This window comes from Purpureocillium lilacinum (genome assembly GCF_023168085.1).
Source record: "Purpureocillium lilacinum CBS 284.36 DNA, scaffold_2, whole genome shotgun sequence".
In the NCBI taxonomy this organism is placed as follows: domain Eukaryota; kingdom Fungi; phylum Ascomycota; class Sordariomycetes; order Hypocreales; family Ophiocordycipitaceae; genus Purpureocillium; species Purpureocillium lilacinum.
This window is the reverse complement of record NW_027072112.1, coordinates 1,617,242-1,638,974: the sequence shown is the minus strand read 5'-3', so window position 1 is coordinate 1,638,974 and position 21,733 is coordinate 1,617,242. Positions and strand designations below refer to the sequence as shown.

At 58.1% G+C, this 21,733-nt stretch overlaps 7 protein-coding genes across 7 annotated transcripts; 3 read left to right on the top strand and 4 right to left on the bottom strand.

Moving 5' to 3' along the window:
- Positions 1-966: 966 nt before the first annotated feature.
- Positions 967-2,844, top strand: PLICBS_002307 (lysophospholipid acyltransferase; the record flags this gene model as incomplete). Its single annotated transcript, XM_018321950.2, has 5 exons — positions 967-988; positions 1,044-1,088; positions 1,169-1,268; positions 1,316-2,337; positions 2,414-2,844. 5 exons carry the CDS (start codon positions 967-969, stop codon positions 2,842-2,844), a joined length of 1,620 nt encoding a protein of 539 aa, XP_018179430.2.
- Positions 2,845-8,651: 5,807 nt separating this feature from the next.
- PLICBS_002306 (uncharacterized protein) lies at positions 8,652-8,982 on the bottom strand (the record flags this gene model as incomplete). Its single annotated transcript, XM_065599995.1, is given in 2 exon segments — positions 8,652-8,809; positions 8,829-8,982. The coding sequence occupies 2 exon segments, from the start codon at positions 8,980-8,982 to the stop codon at positions 8,652-8,654; spliced, it is 312 nt and encodes a 103-aa protein (XP_065456067.1).
- A 785-nt stretch (positions 8,983-9,767) lies between these two features.
- PLICBS_002305 (ERMES complex subunit mmm1) lies at positions 9,768-11,085 on the bottom strand (the record flags this gene model as incomplete). The annotated part of the gene is made up of 2 exons (XM_018321947.1): positions 9,768-10,980; positions 11,045-11,085. The coding sequence occupies 2 exons, from the start codon at positions 11,083-11,085 to the stop codon at positions 9,768-9,770; spliced, it is 1,254 nt and encodes a 417-aa protein (XP_018179427.1).
- A 1,124-nt stretch (positions 11,086-12,209) lies between these two features.
- On the top strand, positions 12,210-14,031 carry PLICBS_002304 (vacuolar protein sorting-associated protein 45; the record flags this gene model as incomplete). Its single annotated transcript, XM_018321946.2, has 2 exons — positions 12,210-13,283; positions 13,426-14,031. 2 exons carry the CDS (start codon positions 12,210-12,212, stop codon positions 14,029-14,031), a joined length of 1,680 nt encoding a protein of 559 aa, XP_018179426.2.
- A 781-nt stretch (positions 14,032-14,812) lies between these two features.
- PLICBS_002303 (uncharacterized protein) lies at positions 14,813-16,703 on the top strand (the record flags this gene model as incomplete). The annotated part of the gene is made up of 2 exons (XM_065599994.1): positions 14,813-14,977; positions 15,051-16,703. The coding sequence occupies 2 exons, from the start codon at positions 14,813-14,815 to the stop codon at positions 16,701-16,703; spliced, it is 1,818 nt and encodes a 605-aa protein (XP_065456066.1).
- Positions 16,704-17,116: 413 nt separating this feature from the next.
- PLICBS_002302 (uncharacterized protein) lies at positions 17,117-18,297 on the bottom strand (the record flags this gene model as incomplete). Its single annotated transcript, XM_018321945.1, has 4 exons — positions 17,117-17,195; positions 17,253-17,541; positions 17,661-18,049; positions 18,131-18,297. The coding sequence occupies 4 exons, from the start codon at positions 18,295-18,297 to the stop codon at positions 17,117-17,119; spliced, it is 924 nt and encodes a 307-aa protein (XP_018179425.1).
- A 1,368-nt stretch (positions 18,298-19,665) lies between these two features.
- On the bottom strand, positions 19,666-21,081 carry PLICBS_002301 (uncharacterized protein; the record flags this gene model as incomplete). Its single annotated transcript, XM_018321944.1, has 1 exon — positions 19,666-21,081. The coding sequence occupies one exon, from the start codon at positions 21,079-21,081 to the stop codon at positions 19,666-19,668; it is 1,416 nt and encodes a 471-aa protein (XP_018179424.1).
- Positions 21,082-21,733: the final 652 nt, after the last annotated feature.

The window sequence follows — 21,733 nt, the reverse complement described above, 5'->3', positions numbered from 1 at the left end:
TTATAAAGTAAAAAGGCTTACTTTATTATTATTTCTTAAAGCTAAGATTAATAAGCTTTAATTTTAACTTTAAGATTAAAATAAAGATCTAATTTATAAATAGACTAATTAATTATTATACTTTTATTTAATTATTTTATAAGCCTATATAATTATTATATTATAATTATACTTATTAATATATTACTTAATTTAATTAAAATTACTACCTTTATTATCTTTAAATATACCTTCGAAAAGGCTATATATCTATATTAATAGCTCGGCTTAACTATAAGTAACTGACTTAATTAGGGGTCGGTCTATAGCTAACCCCTTACCTTATAGCTAATGGCTTAGCAGGCCTTAGCGCCGTAGCGCGGCGTGGCCAAATAGAGAAACGGGCGTGGGTAAATAGTAGTTCTGTAATGACAATAGGTCTCACTGGTCAGTCAGGCAAGAGAGTCAATAGCTGTATAGTCCGGCGGCTGCTGCTACAGTCACTATAGGTCAGAGACTGAAGCTTGAAGGTCTACGTGGCGTTTCGCCGACGACCCGCCGGAGGTATGCCCCGGCGGGCCGGCCGTCACGTGCGTGCCACGTAGCCGTCAAGGCTCCAGGTCCAGCCGACTGTTACAAGTTCTCTGTCTAAATAGCTACGCCTCCCCACCAATCGGCACCGTCCGTAGTGCCCATGTGCCTTGAGTGGCGTAATTAGTCCACTAGCAGCAGCAGGCATATTCTATGCCACTGGCCCAGCCCCGTCGGCGGCGATGCTGGAGCCATCAATCAAGCAGAGACGTCCAGGCATCCTGCTTCACTCGGTTCGCAAAGCCGTCCTGCCCGCCGTTCCCCGTGCGCCGTCATCGACACTCCCCCCTCCTCCTCCCTGATCCGGCTCACGATGCGTTAGCCGGCCGTCACCAAGGGCTCCGTGGCGTTGTCACTTCCGTGTAGGATTTCGCATACCGCCACACCACCCTCGCGATGCTGCGGCTCCTTCATCGGCGTCAGTCCTCGCCATCACCCCAGACATCGCAGGAATCGTTGCTCACTCCATCCAGCCTTCGAGGCGCTCTCTGCAAGCGCTGGTGCCTCGCCCGATGAATGTTCGTGTGATAGCCAAACAACTGCTCCTCTCTTGCAAATGCCAGGAGGGGTCGTGATCGCTGACCTGCCAGTCTCTCAGTGAAGATAATTTTCTCATTCCTCCTGTCCTATCCACTGGCTGGCCTCTTGAAGCGTGTGCCGGACGCGAAACCCCTGCGCAAGAACCTCTTCATCATAAGGTACGGCCCAAGCTATCTGGGCCAGCCTTCACCCGCTGACCGAGCAGCACCGCCGTGTTTTATCTGGTCGGACTCTTCGACCTGTGGAGTGGCCTCTTCACGCTGTGCCTCAGCGCCACCGGCGCCTATTGCATCGCAAAGTACCTGCGCAAGAGCCCGTACATGCCATGGGTCGGCTTCCTCTTCGTCATGGGCCACATGTCAATCAGCCACATCCATCGCCAAGCTGTTGACAGCCCTTCGTCCGTCGATATCACCGGTGCCCAGATGGTGCTCGTCATGAAGCTGAGCGCCTTCTGCTGGAACGTTGCTGACGGCCAGTTGTCACCCGACAAGCTGACCGACCTGCAACGGGACCGGGCCTTGCCGCATCTGCCGTCTGTTCTCGACTTCGCGGCCTACGTCCTCTTCTTCCCGGGCTTGCTCGCCGGCCCGGCATTTGACTACGCCGAATATCGCCGCTGGATCGACACATCCATGTTTGACGTCCCCGCGGACATCGACCCGGCCAAGAAACCACCAGTGAGGAAAAAGCGCAAGATCCCTCGCAGTGGCACTCCGGCCGCCTTTAAGGCTGCCAGTGGCCTGATCTGGATCGGCCTCTTTGTCGCCCTGTCTGGCCGCTTCGGCCACGAACAGCTCGTTGCTGACTCGTACATGCGCCGCAGCCTGCTCCATCGCATCTGGATCATGTACATGGTCAATCTGGTGACGCGACTCAAGTACTACGGCGTGTGGACTCTGACGGAAGGCTCCTGCATTCTCGCCGGGTTGGGCTACAATGGTGTCGATCCCGTCACCGGCAAGGTGTCGTGGAACCGTCTGCAAAACATCGACCCTTGGATGGTAGAGACCGCCCAGAATCCAAGGAGCTACCTCGCCGGGTGGAACATGAACACGAACAACTGGTTGCGCAATTACGTCTACTTGCGCGTAACGCCGAGGGGCAAGAAGCCCGGCTTTCGCGCCAGCATGACGACCTTTGTCACAAGTGCCTTCTGGCACGGCTTCTACCCTGGTTACTACATGGCATTTGTGCTCGCCAGTTTGATACAAACAGCCGCCAAGAGTGAGTTGATATTTGGCATGCCCTCCGTTGTGCGCGACGACGGCGTCGATGCCCATGCTGACTTGACTTGCCTTAGACTTCCGTCGCCTTGTGCGACCATTCTTTCTCGATCCTGTCACTGGCGGGCCTGGACCACATAAGAAGTACTATGATGCCGCCAGCTTCGTGGCTACGCAACTCACCTTCTCTTTCGCCACAACCCCGTTCCTGGTTCTCAGCTTTCGTGGCTCGATGCTGGCATGGAGCCGTGTGTACTTCTATGGCTTCGTTTGGACCATCGTCTCCTTGGTCTTCTTCGCATCGCCAGGAAAGGCGAAGCTACGCGCACTGCTCGAGAAGAGGCAGGGCAAAGTCAGCGCCAGGTTAGTGAGGTCCATCAGCACAGACAGCCTCACCGGAAAGGATCCGATCTTGGGCATTTCCAAGGACCTCGAGCGCGATGTAAACGAGGCCGTTGAGGAGATCAGGGCCGAAGTCGAAGCCCGCCAAAGGAAGAAGACGGGCTAGAAGCGGGCGCCCAGACGCGTCACTGCCCAGGAGGGCTAGTGCACCACCTCGAGGTGCGTACACGAGATTGGATATACTCACGGGTGAGGTTTGACTGGTTCGTCGTAGCGTATCCATTACAACGGAGAGTATCTATCCATATACATCTATCATAAAGTCCAAGTGCCATGCAGCCGTTGTCGTGGTAGAAACTTGACTGAACAGCGATAAGTCTCCTTGGACTGATCTTTTTGCCTAAGCTTAGCATCAAGTCGTGTGAACATTCAACATGTCGCCCTCGCCAAATACACCGAGAAGAAGTAGGCTGCCTCTGGGCAAGCCGGGGAGCGCCTGCTTTCTGAATCGTATCGACCGAAGGGCCCGGAAAAAAAATCGAACCGACAGGGGGATGTCCAAGAACTGGCTTCTGAGTGCAACAAAGCACGCATTAAATATGTTTCGTTATCTCGTCTGAAATCGTCACCAAAGCGTTGTTTCGTGGTCGATGTCGGCCGTCTCGCCACCGCACCAATTCGTCTCGAGGTCACCAACCGTCGTGAATCATGACTTCCATTGCTGCTTGACCCCGGTAACAATAAGCGCCACGATGGCGCCCACGACGAATAGCCCGACGACGGACATGGCTCTGTTAAGGCTCCTCCACCATTGCGCGCGACTGTATCGGCGAGCGCAAGAAGCATAGACATTTCGACTGGCTTCCGGTCGCAGGTCAAGATGACCAGTGCTCTGATGAGCCTCCGTCATGTCGCATAGCGGTTGCGATGGGAGCGGCAGGAAAGATGCCACCATCCAAGCTGGCTGCGTTAGATTCATGGGTGTGATGGGCCACCGGAGTGTACATTTGCTCACCAAAAGGAAATACAAAGCCCAGCACGAATAAGATGGGCTGGATGTTTCGAGCCATAGATGCGGGCTCGTCCGTAGACCAGATGGTAGAAGGAGGCTCCCAAATGGTATGTCTTTTGAACCGCCTGTCTCGAGCAAGGTGTGGAGACCAGATGCTTGATGTCTGTTTCCGTACAATGCACGCGACGGGTAAAGGCGGACATGGGGTTATTTGATCGGCGTTGTCTTGCGAGGGGCGGGACCTGTTGCTCTGCCGCAACTGCTCTCTTGGGCGGCGTCGGGGGTTCTGAACGGTTGGGGGCAGTCTCTCGGCGCTGGGCGACCTGTTTAACGAGGCATCAAATCGAGCGCCCTCCTCGAAAATAGAGTACAGCGACTCAGACGATAGCTGCGCAGCCAGGAAGCGGCGTTCCCCGCTGCCGTAATAGAGCCTGCCCGCAAGTTAGCGACGCCTGCTCTTCAATAGCCCTCGGCAGTCGAGCTAGCACCCATATCCATCCTTACCTAGCCCAAGCGGGAATAGAAGATCGACTGAGACTGTTGCTGCGCGAGCTGCCAGAGGATCGCAGATTGCGATCCGAGGAATGAGTAGACAGGAAGCTGTATAGCCGCGCACGGAAAGGTCCATTTAATTCCTCCAGGTCTGCGAGGCCATCGCCGTGTTCATCTTGGTCCCGAATGAGCCGAATGGTGTTGCTGCCTTGTTCGCGTGACCCTGGCCGCCAAGCAGCTGATGAAGGGAAATCTATATGCTCCTCTCGGGCCAAACTTGAGGCTCCGGCCGCTCCATAGAACCGGTCAGCGATGGGTGAAGCATCGCGTCCTGCGAGGTGGCCCGCGGGGCTCAATGGCGAGAGCGAACGGGAAGGGCCAGCGCTGCCTCCTTCGCTTTCAGAAATGACCGTTGACAAGGCGGAACTCCAGTGCTGATTCTGGGAAGCCCTCCTCGGTGACTTGATTGCCGTCGCGCGAAGGACATTCGACGAACCATCAGAGGTGCTACCCGGCATGTGTATGGCGACAGCACCGGCGAACAACGAGCGGGTAGCCTCCTCAATGACCGCTGTTGAGATGGAGCTCAGAGACGCAGTTCGTATTGAGTCACGGGAGCGTGCCCGGTACAGGATGGAGCGATCGGGCGCGCCCGTTTTTACCGTCCTGAGTGGAGGCACCAGCAAGCTTTCCCTCGAGTATTCGGGTCTCAAGCTTTCCGCGATAGCACTGGGAGCAGACAATGGAGATTGGCCACCATGAAGAATGTAGTTCGATTCACTCCCGGCGGTTGGCGGCGCTTGACGGTCGTCGGCGGATTGGTCAGAAGATGATTCGCCCAAAATATCAATGTTGGCTGGCTCCAGATCAATGACAGACTGGTTGGAGACGCCTTCGCAGCTGTCAAGCGTGGCGCTGGAGCCAACAGGGCCGGCCGCTGGGGCTAAGACGTAGGTCTTGAAATTGGATCGCTCGGATAGTGTAGAGGGCGGCCGTGAAGAGCTCAGGGAACGCCTGGCTTGAGGCCCCGTGTCGCCGGGCGGAGGAACAGGGTTCGAGACAGCGTGCTGAACTTTACGCACGCCTCCGACAAAGCGATAATTCCAGGGTGAGTCTCCGAAATGACCTAGACTGATGGATGCAGGAGAGTCACAGCTGGGTGGCTGTTCCGGAAGCGGCGTCAGGGGTGAGCTTGGTCGGTCCTCGACTAGCAGATCTGACGAGGAGAAGTCATACGAGGTGCTATGGACTGTTGACGAGTAGCGCGGGGATCTAAACGAGTCGGTTGCAGACGACGCGGAGCCAGATTGAGGAACCAGGCTGAATGTCTTGTCCGAATGCACACTGATGACTTTCTTGGGCCGGCGCTGAGCGGCAAGCGGCGGAGAACAAGACGGGGTTGCGTGCGATAGGAGGTTACCGGGAGAAGGCGAAGAGCACAGTGACGGTGACGACGGGGAGAGAGTCGTCCAGTTTGTTGCGGCATTGGAGCCGCTGGTCGGGCTAGGGGAGCGGGCTTGGGTCGAGGCTGGCTCGGGAAGTTGGTCGCCCTGGTGAGGAGAGTGACCGTGTTTAGTGGTGACCACGGCGTCAGATGTGTGCGAAAGAGGGCATGCGGCGGACGTAGGGGGCGAAGCAGCATCAGAGCTGAGACGTGGCGGGCTGTACGGGACGAGACGAATTTGTAACCTATTGCGCTCCGAGGGGGATCGTTCATGCAACGCCCGGCGCTTCGGCGAGGATGGCGGCGGCGGCGGCGGCGGAGTCGACATGCTCTCGCCTTCCCACTGCCTCTTACGCAACACGGGTCGCACTGCACAGGCCCATGGCCTTGCTTTACCTTGGTGGTTGGCACCTGTGCACGCCGGGAGTCTCGGTTGCGACTTCAGAAGTCCACCTGTCAAGGCAGGCTGGCCGACGTCGCGGGTGAAACGCAGGGGAGTCGCGTCAAGGCCTGGGCCTTTGCGGAGGGGACGACGAGCCTCTCTGTGGGCTGAACAATGCGCACTGAGAGTCTGGTTCTTGTTGCAAGGGGTGGAGGGGCTGTTGCTCGGTCGGGATTATGATTACTGGAAGCGCCGTATGTCTATGTTGTTGAGTAAATTGGCAAATCGTGGCCGTGGCGGAATTGTACAAGGGCAACCGCTTGAAGAGCGCGAGTCGTAAGCCGTAGTCTTAATCGTGGTCGTCGTGTCCCGAGGAGAACTGTGACAGAGGATAGTGAAGGTGAAGCAGAAAGTAGAAAAGGGAAGCGAATTAAGTCTATGTCAAAGCGAAAGAGGAGCAAGTATTTTGGCAAAAGGATGATGAAAAGAGCGAGACGAGGGATTGAAAAAGCGAGCAAAGAAGCGAACAGGCGAGTGACAAAACGAGGGAGAGAAAGAGGACCGGCCAAAGCAAAGAGCTCGGTCAACGGGTTGCAGTGAACTGGGCGCGCCAAAGAGCGAAGACGGAGGCCCGTTGTGAAGGCGTGCGGTGATGTATGGGGGGAGAGGAAGAGATGCATAGGGGGAGGAGGAGACGAAACGACGAGCCGCCAGGAGACGGATCGATTGGAGACGGCTGCCCTGGCACCCCTCGGGCTGCGTCTTGGCCGCCGACTCGACCCAAACTACCTAGGTAGCTTGCCGAAGTCTGTCTGGCCGTTCTGCCGGGCGGCTCTCCGGGGGTGCCACTGCAGGCGCCCTGCTCTCATGGACGGCATGGACCTCGTCCGGTGCGCCGCCGCCATCCGACCACTGGCAGCGCGGCAGCGGAGGCGGCGCGCGCAGCCGGCGGGCGCGGTGTGCGAATCGTGGCCACCAGGACACAGGGCAGGGGGGAGAGGGCTCGACGATTATCTGTGTTGGAGCTTGGCCAGGGGTTTGCAGCTTGCAGTTCCTCGCGACGTGGAGGGACCTGGGGGCCACCCCGGTCGCCCCAATCAGGGTAACCTACACACTGTGCGCGTCGTGACCGGGCTGCACAGTCCTGAATGCTGCCCTGTGACGACAGCATACAGTGTTGGAAGGCTCGTACGTGGCGTACGCGAGGTACCTTTCCACAAGCGCAACAGCAACGTGCCCAGTGAGGTGGGCATGCGATAGTGCCTTATGCAGCCGCCTCAATTTTAGCGGCGCAGTGTTTAATGAGCCAGCTGCACGACTTGATGCATGGACACAATACAATCACAATGGGCGTATGTGGGCGCATGTCTCGTCTCATTCATTTGACTCTGAGCCCTCACCCAGTCCCTCATGGTTCATGGCCCCGATCAGCACTGCGAGGATGGGCCGTGGAGCAAGTCATACGCCGTCCCGTAATACCTAGGTAGAGCCCAGACAGGTCGCACCTGGGCAGATCTGGAGGAGCACCAGAGACGACCGACCGAGACTGAAACCGAACCCGGCCGGCTGGGGTCCCGGCCATGGCGCCCCATTGTTTCGTTTCGCTCCTCACCGACTCTGTCACATCCTCCGTTGACCGCCTGAGACCTTGCCAGGTCTGTTGGATCGGATGCCAAGGCGCGGGAACCCATGAGCCTTGCTCCGTATTACTTTGCACCCCGTGCGGGCAACTGGCGGACTCCTGGCAATCGCACGGGTACCATACCTATTTGCCTCACCAATTATGTGCAATGTACACTATGATGCTGCGAGGAGCCTCTGGAACCATTCCGGGCTGTGTTGCCGGGGCCCGGCTGGAGGCACCCCTACCAAGACGCGCGCTCGCGTCGTCGCGTCGTCCAACACCAATCAGGGGTCCGGTTCTTAATTGATTTTTGTGCTCGTCGAATCGCGAGTCCCGCCCAGCGAACTGGTGTAAGAATGCACCGACACAATGGAGCTTCCCGCCCCTCATGGCCGGCCCAACGCATTCTCCAAACGTACCTACTAGGTATTTTGGGCACATCGGTCGGTACCTACCAGTGCTAGGCAGGTACTAGCTGGGCACCTAGGTAGGCCGCCAAGTTGGCAGGCAAGTTGCCTGGGCAGGAGAATGGTGGCAGGAGCACCTGATTCTGAATAGTACTTTAGTACCTAGTATTTTGTACCGATATGTAGTCCAGTATATATCGTACATTTTACATTTTACTCCGACTTGAAAAATGTGCCTGGCGGGCACATACCAACTACTAGGTACCTAGGTACTTTTCACTACGCACGTCGTGTTGGCCCTGGACGCATGCTTAGCTAAGACTGGCCGTCACTCGCCTTTCCGCGGCTATCCCATCCTCGTCCTCTCCCTGTCCAAGAGGAGCAAGGGGCCATCTCAACGTCCTCGTTCGGCACAATCTCTAGCCCGGATCGACGGCCCTTCGCTCCCTTGCTGCCATGGGGCCCATCCTTACCGACGCCGACCCGCCTATGCTGGGTCAGCTCCAGGCGTTTGGCCTCCTGGTGAGCAGCCGCCTCCCCTCCATGCTCGCGACCATCGCTGACTGCTGTGCCGGGAAAGATCGTATATTGCCTGGTATACGTCCTTCCTCTTCACCTCTGGGCGGCAACGCGCGCCTCACCATCCCGTTCCAGAGACGCACCGGAAGCCATTCGCGCCAGGATTCGATCCGTCTCCTTCTCGACTGCCGCCTGCTCACTGGCGACGCTCTTCATCATTCTCGGCTCCACCTCAAACCCATCGTCTGAGACTCCGCTTGATCACCTCACCCTCGCCCTTCACCTCATGGGATACTGGCCCGTTGGCTACATAGAGACCATCAAGAGCCTTTTGCTCACCGCCCTCCTCTTTGCCGGGCCTCTGTATGAATGCCTCGTAGTCGATGGCCTTTGGATCCAATGGCTCCGCCTCGAGCCCGTACATCATGTCTGGACTGAATGGCCGACATGGCGTAACATGGTTGCGGTATGTTCAACACACAGAGATCGGTCAGCCCCTTGTCCACGTGCTCATTGTCGCGGTCTCTAGGGGCCTGTTACCGAGGAATGTCTCTTCCGATCCGCTGCCGTCCCCTTACTCCTCCTCGCCGGCTCAGACATGAGGTCCATCATCTTCTTCTCTCCAGTTGTGTTCGGCGTAGCCCATGTCCACCACTTCTACGAATTCCGCGTCACACACCCGGGAACCCCGCTTGCGGTAGCCGTCGCCCGATCAGTTCTCCAGTTCTCTTACACCTCCATCTTCGGAGCTTATGCAACCTTCATCTACTTGCGAACTGGCTCCCTCATCGCAGCCGTCTCCATCCACACCTTGTGCAACTCCATTGGGCTCCCACGGGTTTGGGGTGTCGTTGAGCCCTACTGGCTGCACACGCATGTCTCGAAACAGGCGCGTTGCTTGCTGCCATGGACCGTGCTTTACTATGCCCTGCTCCTCGGTGGTTGCTTGCTGTGGAAATTTAACCTATACTCGTTGACAGATTCGCCCATGGCGTTGACTGTCGTCTAATAAAGTTGGTGCTGGGGAATTGTGTGTCCTGTGTGCTATTCTGTCCTAGTATTGGCAACAGGGCCCTCCTCCGGCCCGCTTGCGCATCGTCGAGGCGCGCACATCGCCACCTTCTCCTCCGCAAGGTCCAGGCCGCGCCGGTAGGTGTTGAGGCGTGTCAGAGAATGCCGGCCAATGTTAGCCAGCACAAGGCCATTGCATCATCGCAACTGTATGCCTGGGAGGGACCCCGGCATTGGAAAGTCATCGTCTTCCCTTGGCCCTTGCGGCCTTCGGTGTCTGACCGGCGGGGTCATGTCGCTCGCTTCCTCTGCACTGTCGGGTTCTCTCAGTCGTGTCCCGTCGCGCGTGTCACGGCCAAGATCTTTGCCCCTTGACCGTCCGACAGACCCGCTCCCAACGTCAGCCATGGCATCATCGGGGCCTCGTGTGTTCTTCTTTCTCGGCCAAAGACTGGGCAGAGCAATCTCTTGGAATCGAGGCTCAACGGCACGCTCATCAAACCACCGGTGGAGGCGTGCCTCGACGAGCTGCGCAATCTTGGGCACGTCCTGTAGCCTAGAGCGGCTTCCCAGGAGACTGCGAATGGAGAAGTCTAAGCGGTAGTCGTCAAGGAAGCTGAAGGTCATCATTGTCGGCGTGGATTGAGATGGGTTGCTGGGTATGAAGGAGATTGATAGCGTGCCGCTGAATCGCACCACGGAAACAGCGAGTGCGACGGGTAGAACCGCGGACAGCTTTTTCGGATAGTTGAGGAGAAGCTTCGTTTCAACAGCAAGGGTAAGCATGTCGCTGAGATCGACATCCATTCGTGCTTGAAGCCTTGTGCCGTCCCTCGCGGCGCTCGCGGCATCGAACCGGACTCCATTGCCCAGTGTCAGGCCGTCCTCATCAACTGGGATGACGCGACAGTTGCTGAAGATGGGAAAGTCCTCGCCAAGGCTGAGTTCAGTCACGCGGATATCGTCCACAAAATCGGGCCGCGAAGTGCCATTCAGAGCCTTGGTTAGAGAGTCGAGGATTGCGTCGTCATGCTGAGCATCGCTGCGGAACTGGGCAATGGTCTGGGCCACCAGGACGTTGAACCAATCCAGACTCTCGGGCTGGTGGCCGTCTACATTGTAGTATGTCTTGCTGAGAATGGAGCCGATTGTCAATGCCGGCGGATTCCGGAGGACCGTCGACCTCTTGCGGCCAAGGGTTTGGCTCTGGGAGACATGGCGCTGGCCAGGGGACCGCAGTGTCAGCAGCGACTGTTTGTGGGCGAGCGTCCTAGCCCTCCGCTCCGTGGCCCTGAGCGATGCTGTGACGTCTGAAGAAGGGGGGTCGCCGAAGATGAAAAACTTGATGAAAGCTGCCAGAATGAGCACGACGGAGAGTTGCCCAACGACCAGGCCTTGGGTGAAGGAGAGCCTGTGGCGCGGCCACCGGCCTAGGTATCAGCAAGAGACCTGGGATCGTTCGTGGGGAAACTCACGTCGGCTCGAGCCTTGGAGGGCAAGCCTCGCCGGATGCCATGTTCGTTCCGCAAGTGGGCTATGAGCAGGCCCTCGGATACCAGGCCCAGGGCCGAGGATTGGCTAATTGAGCTACGGGGGATTGTTGCTTAGGTATCCCTCGGATGGTGCGCTCCTCAGCTGCGTCAGCCGTGGCAGACAAGCGTGTGCGCACGTCTCGGGAAAATTACAAGTGAAGAACAACTGAAGTCCAACGGCATGGTCGTGTTCGCTGGCCGAGGTCGAAGGACTTTGAGAGACGATTTGAGTGACGTCCAGCGCGACTGCACGCGTTTGTAGCTGGTTAGGCAGTCGTAGCGGTGGAAATTCTGGCCTTGCGCTATTGTGGCGCCATCTCAGTGACCCCCTTCATGTATGTGAAAAGGCCGAGAGTCTGGTAGGGAAAGCTAGCGCCTTAACAGCGTGCACCTGAAAGTACGCAGTACATACTAGATACTACCTGCCGGTACAAAAGGACCAAATTTCAAGGTATCTGCAACACCCGTTCACGCTGCAAGAGTACCCAACTCGTTAGTACTACTGCGTTCGTTACATATTGGTAGCCAGTTAGGTACAGGTACATAGATAACTAGATAGAACCTGGTGCCATGGGGCAGTGGCTGCGCAAATGAGTGCTTCTGTGGCCCCTGGCAGCCCGTGCTATTACGCATCGAGAGAGGTACCTACTACCTAGTAGGTACGGGGAAGCAGTACCTAGGTAGTACCTGAGGCGCCTGGCCCGCGACAGAAGGTTGTGCGAACTTGCACAGGTAGCAGGTAACCGACCTACCAAGCAGGCAAGGCAACTCACTGAGCTCCGCCAACCACTGAGCTCACTGAGCTCCAACCCATCAACCTTCACTTCGCAGCTGGTGGATGATCCCGACTCAAGGCAAGGTATGCACGACGGCTCAAACGCTGGCTTTGGCGGTCGAATCACCTGATGGTATTCGCGTGACTCAACGGCTTGACGCGAGCAGTCGCCGACTGAGCTGATTCGCACACACGCGTCACGACACGTCACTCTGCCACTGTCGTCGCTCGTCAAGGCGGCCGAGGAGAGCCGGCGGCCGCACATCCGTTCGCGAGCAAGCACTCGGAGCCACTCCCTCCCCAACTTGCGCCAATAGCCGGAGTCTGCCTGCCATGGACGTGTCGCAGGCCGTGGCTGGCTACATCGCCAAGATTGTCAGCCCGCCGGGCGAGGCTTCATCGTCTAAGATGAAGATACTGCTACTGGACCGTGAAACAGTGTCCATCGTCTCGACTGCCGTTACACAGTCGGCTCTGCTCAACCATGAGGTCTATCTCATCGACCGCCTCGACAATGCTGGTCGCGAGAAAATGCGTCATTTGCGCTGCCTCTGTCTGGTCCGCCCTTCGCCCGAGACTGTCCAGCTTCTCGTCGACGAGCTACGCGATCCCAAGTACGGCGAGTACCATCTGTACTTCACCAACGTGGCTAAGAAATCCTCTCTCGAGCGCCTCGCCGAGGCCGACGATCACGAGATTGTCAAGGTTGTCCAGGAGCACTTTGCCGACTATACCGTCATCAACCCAGACCTGTTCGCTCTCGGTGTCTCGCTCCCTCAGTGGCGGATATGGTCTGGCACTCCCGACACGTGGAATCCCGATGCCCTTCAGCGGTGCGCCGAGGGCCTCATCGCTGTCCTCTTGTCGCTGAAGAAGAAGCCTCTTGTTCGGTACCAGAAGAATAGTTCCCTGGCCAAGAAGTTGGCCTCCGAGGTCCGCTACCTAATGTCACAGGAGGATCAACTCTTCGACTTTCGAAAAGTCGACACTCCTCCCATACTGCTCGTCTTGGACCGTCGAGAAGATCCTGTCACGCCTCTGCTGACGCAGTGGACCTACCAAGCCATGGTGCACAATCTTCTCGGCATACAGAACGGCAGAGTAGATCTCAGCCAAGTCCCCGACATCCGACCGGAACTGCGAGAGATTGTACTGTCGCAGGATCAGGACCCTTTCTTCAAAAAGAATATGTTCCTCAACTTCGGCGATCTTGGCGGCACCATCAAAGAATACGTCGAACAGTATCAGTCCAAGACGAAGAGCAATACCAACATCGACTCCATATCCGACATGAAGCGCTTCATTGAAGAGTATCCGGAATTTCGCAAACTGAGCGGCAATGTCAGCAAGCATGTCACTCTGGTCTCTGAGTTGAGCCGGCGGGTCGCCGACGAAAGGCTGCTCGAGGTGAGTGAGACGGAACAAAGCCTGGCATGTAACGACAATCACAGCGGAGATCTCAAAGTAAGTGATGCCCTTGAGGAGGCACGCAAACGGACAGCGGCCACAGGAGCTTGTGGCTATGGCTAACGGGCGATGCCTGGTGCAGAACATCCAGAACTTGATACAGACGCCCACTGTGACACCAGAGGCCAAAGTTGGCCTGGTGGCACTGTATGCGCTGCGATACCACAAGCAACCGTCTAATGCGCTCCCGATGCTAGCGGACCTTCTTGTGGCGGCAGGGGGGGTGACACCACGGCAGGCGGACGCGGTCAACGCGGTCTTGTCGTACCACACATCGCTACCCTCGTCCCAGTCTCAGGGCGGCATCTCTGAACTGTTCGAGTCGGCAGGCATCTTCTCAGGCGCCTCGAGTAGGTTCAAGGGCCTCAAGGGAGTCGAGAACGTCTACACACAGCACACAACACTGCTTGAGAGTACGTTGCAAAGCCTCATCAAAGGCAAGCTTAGAGAGCAGCAGTATCCGTTTGTGGACGGTGGTGGCTCAACCCGCGACAAGCCCCAGGACATCATCGTCTTCATGGTCGGCGGTGCCACGTACGAGGAGGCCAAGATGATAGCGGGCGTCAATGCCTCGACTCCTGGCGTCCGAGTCGTACTGGGGGGCACCTCGATTCACAACGCGGCGACTTTTCTCGAGGAAGCGGTAGATGCGGTCAGCTCATGGCCCGAGGGTCGCGGCAGACAATGAGGCAGAGTCCGCAGACTGGGGACAATTGGGTGTCTGTTGCCGGGCCCGTCGTCGTCGATAGGCATTTTGGTCGGGTGTATGTATACTCCGTGAGAGGTTTTCTGCGAATCCAGAAGGCACAGTACAAGCTTGAGCAAGGCCGACATGCTTTCAGAGCAACGAGAACCTGCGTTGTGGGTGCTCCAGATCTTGTGTACTCGAGTCTCAGAAAATACTCGCGGCAGAGTCGTTTGGGTGTCTTGAATCGCCACCGGGGTAGCCCGTGGCTGCGTGGGTTGGTGTGCGTCTTGGAGTGTGGCCCGCTAAAAAATTGGACTCCGACCTGGCGTCTCCGCGTGAACCCTCTGATACTTTGCTTGGTGACCGCCTCACTTCACCACCAACCTCCACACCCATTGCCACTGGCTTCAATCAGACTGCGCTTTACTTTTGCGCAAGGAGACCGCAGCGTGCGAGCGAGCACAGCCATACTCCGGCTCAACAGCAGACGCCGCTACGGCAGCAGGCCATGCGGGCCCTGGCGCGGCCACGATGGGCGCGCTGGCCGCGACGCTGTCGGGTCGTGACGACTCGCCAACTTGCGACGGTCGCCGACGGCGCTAGGTTGGTTTGTCCCTGCTTGCGAACACGACGGAGGCCTGGGAATCGCTGATTTGATGCTGACTCTGGCCGTGTCTCCAGGCCCTTCGATGTCGTCGTCATCGGCGGTGGCCACGCCGGCGCCGAGGCATGCGCGGCCGCTGCCAGGGCTGGCGCGAGGACCGCTCTCGTCACGCCCAAGATGGACAATCTAGGCACGTGCTCCTGCAATCCAAGCTTCGGCGGCATTGGCAAGGGCACCATCATACGCGAGATCGACGCCCTCGACGGCCTGGCGGGGAGGATCATCGACCAAGCCGGCGTCCAGTTCCACATGCTGAATCGAAGGAAAGGCCCTGCTGTCTGGGTTCGTGTCGCCGCGCCCCTTGCCGCCGTGGCTTGTGCCTGACGCTGACTTGTAACAATTCGCAACGCTACAGGGCCCGCGTGCTCAGATCGACCGAGGCCTATACAAGAAGCACATGAGGGACGAGCTCAGCCTGTACCCCAACCTCTCCATCATCCTTGGCAGCGTGTCCGACATTGTGGTCTCGACCCATGACTCGCCGCCCGTGGGTGGTGCACAAAAGTCCATTGCCGGCGTCCGTCTCGAATCTGGGCGCGTTCTGCCAACGACCAAGGTCATCATCACCACGGGCACGTTCTTGGGCGGCGAGATCCACATTGGCCTGCAAAGTTACCCTGCTGGCAGGCTCGGAGAGGCAGCCACTTTTGGTCTGAGCCAGTCTCTGCATGATGCGGGCTTCCGGCTCGGACGGTTAAAGACGGGCACGCCTCCGCGCCTGGATCGTGGCACCATCAACTTCGATGCGCTGCAGAAGCAGCTTGGCGACGAGCCGCCCACCCCCTTCAGCTACCTGAATGACAGTGTCTCCGTTCGGGATCAGCTGACATGCAGCATCACTTACACAAACGACGCGACTCACAGCGTCGTGCGCCAAAACCTCGACAAAACTATTCACATTCGCGAAACCATCAAGGGACCCAGGTATTGCCCGTCTCTAGAGTCCAAAATCATCCGGTTCGCCGACAAGGAGCGGCATATTGTCTGGCTCGAGCCAGAGGGTTTCGACAATCCCGTCGTCTATCCGAATGGCCTGTCCATGACTATACCCGCTGAGGCTCAAGAACAAGCGCTCCGCACCATCGAGGGTCTCGAGCACGTCAAGATGCTCCAGCCAGGCTATGGTGTCGAGTACGACTACGTGGATCCGAGGGGCCTCAAGGCATCGCTCGAAACCAAAGCGATAACCGGGTTGTATCTGGCAGGTCAGATCAACGGGACTACTGGATATGAGGAGGCTGCTGGCCAGGGCATAGTGGCCGGTATCAACGCCGGACGATCAGCGCTGGGCTTGCCCGCTATGTCACTCTCCAGGTCCGACGGCTACATAGGCATCATGATCGATGACCTTATCACGAAAGGCGTGACCGAGCCGTACCGAATGTTCACCTCGAGAAGCGAGTTCCGTCTGGGTGCAAGGGCGGACAACGCCGATCTTCGACTGACAGAGAAGGGGAGGACCTGGGGTGTCGTCTCAGACAAGCGTTGGCAAGCCTTCCGCGATGAGAGACAGCAGATTGCCGATCTCACCGCGTCCCTTGCCACGCTGTCCCTGACGCCAGAGCAGTGGCTGCAGAGCGGGTTCCGCCTCAAGAAAGGCTCCCGACGTCGAAGCGGCATGGACATGCTGCGCCTCTCCAACTCCAGTTCTCGCGTCGAGCTCGATCATCTCAGCGCGGCCTGCCCCGAGATCATGGCGTACCCGGCTCGCATCCGGAATCGCGTGGCCGTCGAGGCATCATACGCGCCGTATGTGAAGATGCAAGCCGCGGAACGTGGGCAGCTCACCGGTGACGAGGCCCTTCGAATCCCTCTAAACCTGGACTACGACGCCATTCCCGGCTTGGCGCTTTCTGAGAAGGAGGTCCTGAAGGCTACGCGGCCCGAGACGCTCGCACAAGCTCGCCGGGTCGAAGGCGTCACACCCTCGGGAAGTCTGCGTCTCTTGGCCCATGTACGGCGTCAGCCCACCGAGGGCAGACCTGAAGCAAGCCCAGATCTACCTTGACCGACTTGGTGTAGGCTTCGGCGGCTGTCAAACACGTCACTTTCAAAAATGAGCGCATGAGAGGCATGCAGGAGTACAATGATCCTCCAGAGATGTGTGTATTTATCCACCTGTGCTGTATGTTACATGTACAATCCCATGGTTGAGCAAGCGTGGCGGGATACAGCCTCTTCCTTTATAGACATAATGCACATACACATGTACATGGATGAGTATTACACCCACACCGTGTCATCATGCCCGTCGCGCTGCCAGACGCGGCCACTTCTTCTGGCTGCAACTAGGCCCTTGCGTCATGGCCGGCAGCCAGAGTACGCCTGGACAAAACGAGGCGGGCGTATGCGTCAATGGCGACGGCCGTGGGTTGCAGCCCGGGGCCAAGCATTGTGGCCAGACACACAAGAGAGCCACGCCTATTTAAGAATCTTCACCGCGTCTTTGCTGTAGACATAGCTCGCGCCGCTCCACACCGTGGTTGCTGCCACGACGTACCTAGTCACGGTCAGCTTCCTTTCGACTCGAGCAGGACCAGATCCGACCCAGACGTACGGAAAGCAAGAAAGATGGAGGTCGCGGGGGCCGAGCACGTACTGCAGAAGTGTGAGGGCCGGCGTCATGTCGGCGCTCACAAGGGGCGCCGCGGTCGTCAGACCGACAAGCGCTAGCTGAAGGAAGGTGTTGTACTTGCTGATGGTGGTCGGACGCACCTCGGCAGACGGCAAGGAGAAGTCCCAGTACCGCGCAAACGTCTTGGGCGGCGGCAGCGAGATCCAGCGGTAGTAGATGGCGGCTATGCCGAGCCCAACATCTCTTCCTAGAATGATGGTCGCCACCCAGACTTGCGCCACCCATCTGTTAGCTCAGGCGGCTCATCAAACACATGCCTCATTGCCCGCCGATCCCCGCTGGAGGCTGGCAACAGGGTGAGAAAGGGGGGAGAGGGGGCCTGGTACGCACGAGGCAGGGCACCCTTAATGGCGAGGCAGACGGTCAAGATGGTCATCAGGGCCTTGTCCGCCATGGGGTCGATGACTGTCCCGACAACGGTTTTGCGGTTCCAGCGTCTCGCAATCCAGCCATCGAGAAGGTCGGTCACGCCGGCATAGGCAAAGAGGCCCACGGCCCAGGCATGTGCGTCGTGGAGGACCAGGTAGCCGACGACGGGAGCGGCGATGAGTCGCGTGAGCGTCAGGAAATTCGGGATCGTGTATATATCTTCGTGAAGCACATCGCCTTTGACGGCGGCCGGGCTCGCGACTGTTGGTTTAGCGTCGGGCGCATCCCGGACAGACGCTCGCGGCGGTTTGGTGGGCGGCAGCGGAGGAGGAGGAGACGGCTGGCCGGAGCTGCGGCCCCGAGATGTCCACGTCAGAGATGCTGTCCACACGGGGTGAAGCGGAGCCACCAAGGCGCATTGGACGTCTCACCTATATAGACGGCGAGCGGCGGGCAGGCGGCAGAAGGGCACAGGGTACGGCGGCTGCGGGAGGGCCACACGCCGAGGCGTGCTCGAGACGGCCCGCCCGGGTAGGATGCTGCATTGGCGCAGCTGAGGCAGCCCCAGGCCTATCCGGCTCACGGTTTGCGACAGCATGGAGGAGGAAAGGGAGGGTGCGAATTCGTTCTGATGCTGTGCAAGTAGGGCCTCGGATACGCCAGCATGCTTGCCTTGGCTGCGTGCCCTCCGTCTCGTCACGTATCCGGCGTCGAGGACGCAATGCACATGTGCCCTTGGCGTGTACGGAGCGCACGAGCAGCCTCGACCGGCGCGACACAGAACAAGACGCTCGGGGCGCGGGAACGCGGACGGAGGCAGAGGCAGATGTCAGGCTCCGATCCGAGGTTTTGTGTGGGCTCCTGTCGTGCGGATTTTGATTGGCCACTCACCGAGGCCTCGCCGCCAACCTCACATGACCGCCGTACCTACATAATCCAATGTAGAGACTTGTAAGTTGACGATTAGCAACTCCGACGTACATTCTCGGCAGGTCCTTGCTGTTAGCCGTAGGTATTTGCCTTCGCCCGTCAGGCCCGGTAAAAAAGCAAAGTCCCAATGCCAATTCGGAATCCAAGAATTAAGCTATGTAAATATACGGTGAACAAGACCAAACCCATCTGCGCAGTTGGGGATTGTCCCTCGCGGGTCCCGTCTTCTGCCATGATTCTTTTTTTCCCTCTCTTGGCCAGCCTGTTCCCCGTCTCCTGATCCATTGCCGGATGCACACGACCCCCGTGCAAATCTAGTATAGTCCAAACTGTGCGGAACAAGAATGCAGCCATATTGAGGATACTGAACAAGCTGAGACAGCCCGAGTGTGTATGCAGGCAGTAGCCAACGCCACATTGTCCAAAGTCGTAGCCGCAAGGCGTTTCAGTTCCCGGTATACGCAAACACTGCAGCACCGAAAACATTCGGGCCACCAGGGTAACAATGTCCAAGGCCTCTTGATCGTGAGAGAGCCCGTGCATGCCATGTCATCCTCCATGCCTGGTCCTCCGGAGATGCCCATCCCGCAAATACAAGCGCCATAGTCCATGAGAAAAAGGGACAGAAACGAGTAGAGTCGACAAAGAAAATGGTTCCAAACCATGACGAAAAGGAGAAGCCCCACGGGGGCTACGAGAGCGGTGGGCATCGGGCCATTTGAATCGAAGTTTGTCGCCAAGAAAAAGGACACGATGAGCAGGTACGCCAACGCCAGGTCCATAAACGCCGTGTCAAGAGGCAAAAACGGCCACCCAACCAATAACCTCGCTTTTCGACTCCGGCCGCAAACGCCGCGTGTCCCGGGGGGGTTCCGGAGCTTTCGATTATTGCCCACCAAGTGAAACCAGCCATCCACGCCACCATCAAACGCCAGAGGATGCATTGTTCAGTCATCTCAATCGCCAATCATCGAAATCAGTATTCCGTCTGCAAGCGAGTCGCCGTCGACGTCGTTGCCCGCGAGCTGTTGAGTCATTACTGGCCGCCGTAAAACTGCTGGTCCTGGGAACCGTCCATGGATTCGAAGCCCCAAGCGCCGCCCGAATCATCGAGCCCGTACGGGTGCGTGCCGCCATCATCACCGCCCATGGCGCTCGCCTCAACCTTGACCTCGCGCGACGACGGGTAAAGCTGGTTGTCGTGGTTGGGCAACGAAGAGGGCCTGTGAGCAAGGAGATACTGCGATTGCGGCGGGTGCATGTACGCGCCGCCGCCGCCGACGACAGCGCGGGCCTCGCCCATCGGCCCCAGAGGCAAGCCCGCCAAGTCAGTCGCCGATCCAGCTGCATCGAAGGCCGAGTGTCGTCGCGGGGCGCTCTGCGTGGGCATATTCCGAGGAAACTCGCTGCCGATGCCTGATCCAGAACCACCGAGACGCTCTGCGCGATTGGGGTCGAGGGCGTAGTTGCCCTGAGAGTGTGGAGCGAACGGCATGCCCGCCGAGCTTGGCGGAGGGATGGAAGCCGGGACCGGAAGCGACATTGAGGAAGGCAGTGGCGGCGGCATCGGTGAGGCCATGGGGTGAGACATGGCGTGGGCCAATTGGCTCCCATAAGGCGACTGCTGGCTGTGGGAAAAGTGAAAAGGTGCTGCTTGGGGAGCAGAGTATGGAGGGCCCGACATGGGCTGCATGGAGCCACTCCAAGCCCTTTGGAGGATGCTGCCAGAGCCCGAGTACTCGCCCATGCTCCCGTGCACAGACAGGAGAGTTGGCGTCCCGTCTGGATTGTACTCAATCTCATCGACGGGGGCTCGGAAATTTTGAGACGTCATGAGCTCGACACGGGGGACAATGTCCCTCAACATGTTATCCCTGGATGGGGTGACGAGGCTTCCTTGAAGGACGTCCTCGACGCTGTAGTAGCTGACAAGGTGGTGCGGGATGCCGTGATAGGTGATGCTGATGGTCTTCTTGACAAGGCCGCTGTCTTTGAACGGATACGAGTCCACCAGCGATCCGATAAGCGAGCGTTCGATGTCCTTGGTGTTGTCCGACGCATGTGAGAGGAAGCCGCCATTGCCCGAGCGCGAGGTGCTTTCGGTCTTGGTCACGCCGGCAGACGAGCCAGCGGCCACTCGTTTCCTGCGAATGGCGCGCTTCTTCTCACCGGGTGGAAAGGGCTTGTCCAGTTCCCGATAAATGAGAAAGTTTCCCAGAATCCTGCTTGGGCTCCATGACACACCATCGGTCCAACGCTTGATGCCAGATGCGTGCTCCTCGTAGATGAAGACGCTGCCGCTCTTGATGAGCTCCTGACGCTCCCTGTCGTGCGGGCGGCGAGGGACGTGGTTGATACGGCCGCTCAAGGCGGCTTCGAAAAGTAGGAGAGCATCAAGTGTCGACGCAATGTGGCCTTGCCACGTGGGGACGAGAGGACTAGAATGTGACATTGTAACGTCTGCCGCGAAGGAATGTGTGACCGAGGTGCAGGAAAAGTATCGAATGCGGCGGCACTCAAGTGCGCGATGGGGCGGTCGAGTGTGATTCACGGCGGGAGTTGTATCGGTGGTCAGTCTGTGAGCTGATTGTGCCACGAGTGCCGTCGCGCCGATAGCTGATGCCGGCGAAGAAGGTTGTTGTTATACGGATCCAGACGCGGTGCAGGATGAGGACGGAAGGGCTCGGCAGTGATACACGCCCTGCTTGCAGGGAGCGCGCTGTAGACGGACCGTTCACCTTGCACGTAGACTTGCCAGATGGATGCCGATTCAGACGTGCCTGTTGTTTGCTGTCGTTACTCGCGCCCGGCAGAGGCAACAAGTCGCACAGTTGCCAGGAGGAGGTAGGTGTGTTGTTGGTGGGCAGGTGCAGACGGGAGGATGGAAGCAGAGTTTGGGGGGAGGGATGTCGGGAAGCAAGTAGATTGACTCTGGCAGTGCGTGCTTTGACAGGTGCCGTGGCGTGGACCCGGGCGATATTTCTCCGATCCAAGTGTCTGCACAGTGGGTGGAGATGTGGTGATGGAGGGAAGCTGATGAGGCGTCAAAGGTGCGGGAAGCCGGCGTCGCCTCTGTGATCTAGCCTGAGCGCAGCGGGCTGGGT